The 8644-nt window shown below is 44.6% G+C and overlaps 1 protein-coding gene across 4 annotated transcripts; it reads right to left on the bottom strand.

The window, feature by feature from the left end:
* Positions 1 to 1046: 1046 nt before the first annotated feature.
* Positions 1047 to 8644, bottom strand: C2H7orf25 (chromosome 2 C7orf25 homolog). 4 transcript variants are annotated; one of them, XR_012041111.1, is made up of 3 exons: positions 8487 to 8619; positions 3710 to 6195; positions 1047 to 1158 (listed from the first exon to the last, which is right to left on the bottom strand). XR_012041111.1 is itself a non-coding variant. In XM_072853541.1 (2 exons), exon 2 carries the CDS (start codon positions 6177 to 6179, stop codon positions 4911 to 4913), a length of 1269 nt encoding a protein of 422 aa, XP_072709642.1. In that variant the 5' UTR covers positions 6180 to 6195; positions 8487 to 8644; the 3' UTR covers positions 1781 to 4910. The 4 variants fall into 4 exon arrangements, 2 of the variants coding, with proteins under 2 accessions (XP_072709642.1, XP_072709641.1); XR_012041110.1 differs by lacking the exon at positions 1047 to 1158 and adding an exon at positions 1781 to 2390; XM_072853541.1 differs by lacking the exon at positions 1047 to 1158 and having other exon boundaries at positions 1781 to 6195; positions 8487 to 8644.

Raw genomic sequence — 8644 nt, 5'->3', positions numbered from 1 at the left:
AGGATCTTTTAAATGGACAGAAGGATCTTCTGAACAATGAAGGCTTGAGAAGGTTTTTTTTTTGTTTGCTTGTTCTTTGCAATAGTTTATGTAGAAACAATCTTAATTTCCATGGTGTTCATAGGAAACAATCTGCAAAGCCCCAAAGTCACAATTCCAAGCAGTTCTGTCACTCAGTGTAGTAGTTTTACATTCACTCTCTTTGTTTTTACTCTAGAATAGACGGCAATATTAAATCTTGATAGAAAAGCAACAGCCACACGTACCTACAGAGTTGATTTCACCACAAAAGAACACACACACGGTGCCTGCAGCAAGCTGGACAGCGGAGCAGTTCCTAAAACAACAGCTTGCAGGAAAACTGTAACCATAGCCTTCAGTTCAAGAACCTTGTCTCATTCTTGCTTACTTTACCAGGTTGATTAGGTAACAGGCGACCTGTGCTGTTTTGCTTGCATAATAACCTGAAATAAAGAATGTCATTGCAACTACATGCTTTGTCATTATTGTAAATCCTTTCTTTGCTCCACTTTAACAAAAGATTTTAGGGTATTTTTTTCTAGGTGTCCTCTCAAACTTATTTCAAACAACTGATGCTTGTGTTTTCTTGTTTTATTACTGTTGTGACCAAGCCTACATTCAGTTTTCAGGAACTAGGAATAGGGTTGTGAAAGTATTTTCAGACAGGCTCCAGAAGACTTCAGCAGATTGCTTTAAGCCTGCTGAAGGCATCATCAGAGGAGGGGGACAGTTTGAAACACAAACCACTATTTAGCCCATTAACCTACCAAAGAATAAGACTTTTACACATCTGTGGCTGCAACACACAAAACTACCTCCGAGTGTTTTCATGGCTTACAGGTACAATGACAAACATGTCATTTATCTGCAAATTTTGTCAGCCAGAACAACAGTAAGTAAAGAATGTAACACAGCTGTGTCCAAAAATAAGTTGGCTTTTAACAAAACTGTAGAAGACAAATTAGAAACATGAATGTATTAACAACTTAACTTACCTATTTATTTCTCATATAATATCCAAGTGCTTTCTACTGCCTGGCATCAATTGCAGCATTCCTTGTTTGGTATTCTTACTGTTGGAGCGAAGAGAGCAGGCTGAGTGTTGCACAGAACAGAGATGCTACCTCTCCTCAGAGACTATGGAACCATACAAAGATAATGTAAAATAAATTAAAAGTGCCAGAAGAACAAAGTTCTCCAAAACAGTTTAGGAATCAATCTTTGCCAAGGAACTTAATGCTGAAAAATTTCATGAAAAAAATAACTAAGATCTATTGCAGCAAGTGAGATGTCTCCGTATCCTCAAGTGCCTGGTGTAGTGTAGACAAACCAGTTGTGTGATATTGGAAGAAAGGATAAGCAGTCTTGGATTTCAATTTTTTTCAACTTAATTTCAAACATAATTTGGTATCTTCTAATTACTCATTTGTAAAGTCGTAAGTAAGGGAAGTCCAACATCTAATCCTCCATTTGTAAAATTAAGTAGAAGCTATCTAAAAGCACTAAACCACAACACTGGTTTATATATGTAGATCACCAATATCTTGGAAAGATATCTATAAATATCCAATATCTATAAAAGCCACCAAATATTACAATCAAAACACATTTTGGTTCCAATCCAGCATTCAGTTTCAGGTTTCATCTTATAAAGCAATTCTTACAGTCTGCCAGCATTGCACTTCTGTTTGACCAATAAGCCAGAAAACCACTGAAGGTAAAAATAGCTTTAAAATAAACAAACAAACCCCAGAACAGCCACATTGTGAGCTTTTTATTACACCATGCAAAAGGAAGACACAAAATAACAATAAAAAGCCCCTCAAGTTGCACAGTGGCATGCAGATAATTTCTAGAGTTTCATATTTCTAAAATACGGCTCTTATGATTGGTAGATATTGGCAAGAGAAAGAAAATTGATTCAGTAACAAATACTGTGTTGGGCAAAAATGACTGGTAATGAAGAAAATCACCACACGATGGCTCCAGATACAGAGGCTTTTAAATGGAGTCACATTTAATGTTCATACAAAACTATCACTACCAAACAAGTCAGCTAGCTCTGCAGCAGCAGGAGTGAAGACATACAGCAAACAGAGCTCACCCACTTCTCATCTAGGCAATACAGAGGTTACTTGCTTTTCACTACTTTCTCTGGGTTACCTACCATGTAAGAATGCGGGTCACTGCCCTCTCATCTGTGGTTTGGAGAAACCGCTTTGGAGGGTGCCCAAGAAGATATTCAAGAGTACTGAATGGGATACAGCAAGGAAAATTATGGAAACCCACTTCTTAGAGTCACAGCAAGAAGTGGAATGAAGCAGCTCTCTTCCATTTACTCATTCAAAACCCTCATCAGGGTAGAAAGGCTGCAAGCAAATTAAAAGTAACTTAAATACAAAGGATTAGTTCTTAAAAGGCCATAATGAATTACCATGCATAAGTGCAGTTACCATGCACTTAGCTTTAAGTATATCCTGTAAGACTATAAAACTGATTAATCAGTGATAAATAGTAAGCTGTCTGTTGGGACCTCAGCTTTTAAAGGTCTGAGTTGCAAACAAAAAGAAACCCTCTCTCCCAGGTTGCTTGTTCATAAGTTATTCACTAGGAGGTTTCTCGTACCTTCTTTCAGGACTTCTGTACCAAACAGAAACACAGTTTTGAGACACAGTTTGTTCTTATTCTCCACAGACGGCCTCTCCCACCTCTACTCCCACACCTACTGCAGAGGAAAAACATCACACAGGTGTCCAGAGTAAGAGCTCTCATGGCAGAAATGAAAGGCACCTTTCCTTCCAGCTGTTTATAGCACTGTAACATTTCATGAACATCTGTGGTTGTGCTCTGGTAAATCCATCATACCATGATAAAGCACTATCTCCTAAGCTCCTGTATGATGAAGCTTGTGCTGTTAACTACTAAGGCAGACTTGCATTTCAGCAGCACAGCCAATGTATTATTTATATTGTTTCATTGCATTGGTTCTCCTTTTCCTTCAGAAGAACTTTCAGGAAAAAAAATCAATGGATACAGTGGGGGATGTAGCCTGCCATGAGGTTTTGTTTACACAGCGTTAGACTGTAGGAACAAGCTAGATGTTTTGTTAGAACAACTCACCAAGGGAGACCTGTGAAACTGGCAGGTAGAAGACTGGATGCTGAAGCAGCAAAATCCAAAATCCAGTTCCACCCATCCTAACTAAACCCCATGAACTACCTCAGTGACCAGCAGAAACGAGGGGCAGGTGAACAGCAGACTGCCCTCTGCACTGTTAAACGTTACAGGTAAAGATATGCAGCATGTGGATACTGGTGACAACTCCTAACAGGTTACTCTACAGGCATAGTAAGAACAGACCAGAGCAAGAGTCATAACTGCAGAAAGTACACTTTTACTCCTTGGAGTTAAGCTTACTCAGCTGGAAGAGGCATTCAGAGTCATTTTGCTGGCATGCCAGTATCTTTACATCAGTGCTGGAATATACCAGAGTAATGGAGACAAAAAGAAGTAGGTAGAGACTATGGCTAAGGGCAGCACTGCAGTTACTTTGTACTGTAGGAAGAAATTTAGAGTGGAGCGGCAAGAAGCAAGGGAATGTTCTTTGCCTGAACTATAAGCTGCATAATAATGCTATCATGTTGAACAACAGCCTATAAAATATTCAGTGGGCATCTCTTTCACTGACCTGATAAAATGTATGGCTCAGGGCCAAGAGGTTCACTCTGACATCTCAAAATTTTCCACTAGGAACGTGATGCAAATTAATACCAAACAGCAAATGCTGTCATTACAGCATAAAGAAAAACATTAGAAAGACTTCTAAAACAGCAACTCTTTCCTGAAAAAAAAAAAAAAAGTTGTTTATTCTACACTTTGAGAAAAAACAGCAATTCCAACACCAGTTAAAAAGCTTCTCTCTACTATAGGGCAAACTAGCAATTAACAACACACCCCACAAACCTCGTCCTCCACCACGCCAACACTAAAGGATGTCAGTGAGGCTGTTTCAGGCAATCCACAAGCAACAGAGCCAAATTCAAGTTCACCATGAGTCCTCAGCAGAGAGCTTGCTAGTATCAAAAACTACCTGGGTGCAGGCTCAGTTTAGGAGGATTCTGTTTTCCAAAGCCTCAAGCTGGGTTTTGCACCCAGCAAGACTTTGCACTTGGGTAAAGGCTAAGAGAAAAGGGAAGCAGATTTGCCTCCTTGGTCTGCTACCACTGCCTGTCCAGTTTGGCCCAAGAGTCACAACATACTAGTGCAAATAAACTCCAATTTCAACTGATTTTTCCAGGAATTTTAAAGCTGTTGCCCAATTCAGTCTAACATGGTATACATACATAATCTCAGTAAAAGAAGGCAGGCTTAAGTTGGTTTCTATTCATGGCTACTAGTCATATCTTCACAAAACAGCCCACACCCAAAAAGGCATAGGTCTCTACACAAGGTACCTCTGAATCAACAAAGAATTCAGTTGAATAAGACAGGTGAAAGAAAGATTTAAATTCCACAGAAGTCAAGTCTGAAGTCCATCTAAGGTGCTGAATTTAATCTCTTTGAAGAGGAAAAAAATGACAAGGGCACAACAGCAACTGTGCTTTAACTGAACTTTTTAATAGGGATGGATACAACTAATATACTGCAAGCCAGTTAACAATTTTCACTGAAATCTTATAACCTTAGTGAATAAATTAATGGTCAGCTGAGAAAAAAAACCCCAAAGGTCTGAGTAAAGATATTGCAAAACCCTTAAGGAGCCCTTCCACTGCAACAGTTACCATTTTCACTGATACACACCCAAAAATGTACCATTACGATTCTTCTGTTTCTCCAAATGCCTACACTGCAGCACCTGCAATATTTCAATGACTAACTCATGTAATGACTTATAGTCCATTATCAGGTGGGCAGCTCTTTGGTAAAGGTATGGCAACAGATTCTTTGCTTTCTGTCAATGCTCGTGGCTGATGCACAAAAACACTGAACCTGACACCTTGGTTAGCCGCTGCCCTCACAAAACCACTATTTGCAGTCATGGTGATGGCTTTTAAAGTGTCTCCTGTCCCAAAAATGGTTAGAGAACGGCTGTTGATTTTTGAACTAGCCACTAGTCCTAAGGCACGGTCAGACAGCTGATCTGGCACCACGTTAATTCTTTTAACAAGCAACGCAGCTCGCTCTTTCTCCCCAGGTCCTCCCAGTGTTTCCAAGATGGACTGAAAATCTCTGACAGCAGATTCACAGGCAAAGAGCTCTTTCCCCTCCATGAACTCCTCCAGCTGAGGCAGGACTCTTTCCCTCCTTTCTTGAGCCGCCTGCTCTGTTAGCACTTTTTCTTTGAAGATGAAGTAGCAGCCACCATAGCTCAGAGCAGAGACATACGTTATTAAGGTAGTGATGTCCAAGTTAACTCTATTGCACACTTTTACTTTGATCTGGGTAGGAAAAGCGATGCTGGCCACTAAATTCTCCCGATCTACCCTGGTCACCTGCAGGGGTTCAGGGCCTTCTTCATCTGATTCACTGGTGCTAAGGTGATTGTTTTCTGTAGATGGCTCCACCAGTGAGTTCACAGCAACAACGTCTCCTCGCACAGATATTCCCATCTCATTGAGTCTCTCTGCCATAGGGCTGGACACACTGTTGTAGAATGCAAAGATTATGTGGGGATTGCTGTACTCCACTGGCTGCTGACGGCTTGCTCGCAGGAAGTCCTCTGCCTGCTCAATGACGCTTTTGTCACCATACTGGCCTCTCCCCAGCCAGATGTTATGCAGGGCCTCAGCCTTCCGACCGATGGCCTTCACCCACGTGTGACCTCCATTTGCAACAACATCTACAACCAGGGTCTGTTTGTCTCCAAACCTGTCCTCATAAGCAAACACATGGAGGACACTGACAACATCTTCCAGGTTCTCCGCTGACTGAATAATGGCTTGGAGATGGGTAAGGTTTGTACTCTGTAGATGGGATTCTTTAATGGCCACCTTCCCTGCCTCCACTTTGTGTAAGAAGTTTAGCTCTGCCTTCAGTTTGTTACATAGTTTTGCCCCACCTTCTAGTCTCCTCTTCTGGGACTTGGAAAGGGCTTCCGCTCTCTTAATCAATTCTTCAGCAACAGCAATTCTTTCACAAAGCAGGGACTGCACAGACATGTTGGAAACATTATTCCTATCAAGTGAAAGCAAAAGAGAATATTGTTATTGCATGGCCAAGAATAAAGACAGTTAGAAGAGGTCTTTGCAACAGTATATACTGGAGCTTTGCAGTAGATTGCAACAGCTACCAGTATTGTAAAGCACAAGCATCAGGAACCTCAGCACAAGTACCACCGAAGAGTTCAATTCCTTTCCTTCACCTCTGGGAATCCAACCTACAGCCTCAGATCTCAGTTCTCAGCAAGGGAGAAGAGCAGCATTCAAGTCTCCACACACACCTTGCAAGTTTGTGTTTTTCCCCCCCCCGCATGCGAGCCCTCCACTGAGCTAGTCACTTAGAGAGATCTCAACTCTCACAGCTCATTTGCAAAAGTTGCCATCCAGAGCAAAATTAGAAATCCTGTTAATGCCATAAGCAAATCTTGCCTCTCCCTCTCACCACAGTTACCATTAAAATAAAAAAGCTACCCACCATGCTTACAGACATACATAAAAACTGTGAAGTCTGGCTCCCAGCAAGTATTTTAACACAGCACAGAGGAAGCCCATTGTATTTTACAATTATGGGTAGCACAGCTCTGTCCTCTCCAGCTTCTAACTTACACTGCACAACTCAGTGAATGAGCCCCTAACAACCTCCTGGCAAAGTTTCAACATTGCACAGCATCATGACAGACTACGATTCATAATTCTAGAGCCAGAAGGATCTAGACATCTCTATGTTTTCTAGTTCTACTACGGATTTACTGTGTTGCATCTGGTTAAGTCTATTCCTTCACATCCATATTACTTTAGTATGTCTCCCTGAGGAAAGTATGATAGGAATTACTTAACCGAACATGGGCTGGCTTTGACAAATGTAGGATTCAATACCACAGCAAACAATACCATTTTTTATGACAGGAAGTAAATAGACACTATGAATAGTGAAATTAATTGATTTTGACTCCCAACTACAAGTCTAAACACATGCTCCTGTAATTCTTACTTAAGCTGCATGTTGAAGAAAACTGGTATTAAAGGGCAAGACAAATGCAGCTTCCGCTGAAAACAGGCAAAAAGATACATACGGCTTGGGTCCTACAAGAGGCTCTGCCAGTGCAACTGCGGAGCCTGGCTTCAAGCAGTTGAAATCACTCTTGCATTATGCACAAGTTCAAGCATAGTCAGCATTAACTGCTACTGGCCCAGTGAATATCTGACATCACCAAAGTCTCCCCCTTCTTCTCATCCAAAAAGCCTGGTATCTTCCAACATGACCTACTGACTCTCTTCAGGATCAAAGAAGGCCAGTGAAATCAGTCCTTCCCCCCCCAAAGTCCTCACCATTGCAACAAGTTTATTCTTATATGTAAAGCAGTGAGTAAAGCCCCACGGTTACTACTTTTGCAGCTCTCCCTGCAACAGCTTCAACTTCTACAAACATAAAAAGGCTTGAAGACGAAGCTCACTTCACATTTTTCAGTGAAAGTAAGCCCACAAACCCAACTACTTTTTCAGCACAACTGCGAGGCGGCCTCACTATCAACCACAAGGTCACAGAAGAAGAACTACTCCTAAAATAAGGTGGGAGAAAAAAATAAAACCCTTCAGACAAATGTTTGCTATTACAAGGATCCCCGGGGAGCCGCCCGCTGAGGCGACCGCGTCTCACCCCAGCGCGGCCTCACCACGCCGCGCATGTGCAGCCACATCCAGCGGGGACAGCCATCCCCACGCCCGCGGGACACGCCCGCCATTTAGAGGGTGTCCCTCAGAGACCCCTTAGAGACTCCCCGCAGCCCTCTCCCTCACCCGCCTCCCCTCAGCAGCCGCGCACAGGCGCCGCTTTAATCCCCTCCCTTCCCCGCAGGGCCCGCATCTTCCCTCGGCGAGCGGGAAACGACGGAAACGGCCGCCTTCTGCCGCCCCCGGCCCGGCCCTGTCCGTCCACCGCCCCCCCCCTTCGCGCCGCTGCGCGATCACGTGAGAGCAGCGCCGGAGAGGTCGCGGCGCCATCTTGGGTGAGGGCAGGGTACCCTCGGCGCTTGCCCCCAGTCCCTCGCGGCGGCGCCGGCGGACCCCAGGGAGACCCGGCAGCCGGCCCCGGCCGCGCCCTCTCGCCTCGCCCTCACCTGACACGCTTTTCCCGGCAGGGTGGGTGGCGGGACTCGGGTGGCTGCGGGACGCGGGCCCCTGCCCCCCCTTACCCCCCAGTCACTGTCGGGGCGCGACAAACCCGGGCCGGCCTCGCCTCTCCGAGCGCTCCCGGATCCCGCTCCCTCCCCGCCGCCGCCTTCCCCCGCGCCCGCAGCCCATACTCACAAGCTGGCGGCAACAGCCTTCACCCCGGTAGCGGCAGGAGGCGGCCCGGGCCGGCGTGGCGCGGGTCGGCCCGGCCCGGCCCAGCCCAGCCCACTACCTCCCCCGGGGCCGCCGGGCGGGGACAGCTGCCGCAACAGCCTCGCCGCACTGCTGGCCCC

Source organism: Ciconia boyciana, chromosome 2, assembly GCF_034638445.1.
Source record: "Ciconia boyciana chromosome 2, ASM3463844v1, whole genome shotgun sequence".
Classification (NCBI taxonomy): domain Eukaryota; kingdom Metazoa; phylum Chordata; class Aves; order Ciconiiformes; family Ciconiidae; genus Ciconia; species Ciconia boyciana.
The sequence above is the reverse complement of the archived record's forward strand: the minus strand, read 5'-3'. Positions and strand labels throughout refer to the sequence as shown.

Excerpts from the sequence above, each read along its gene's own strand:
- C2H7orf25 (XM_072853541.1), bottom strand. The coding sequence starts at position 6,179 with ATGTCTGTGCAGTCCCTGCTTTGTGAAAGAATTGCTGTTGCTGAAGAA.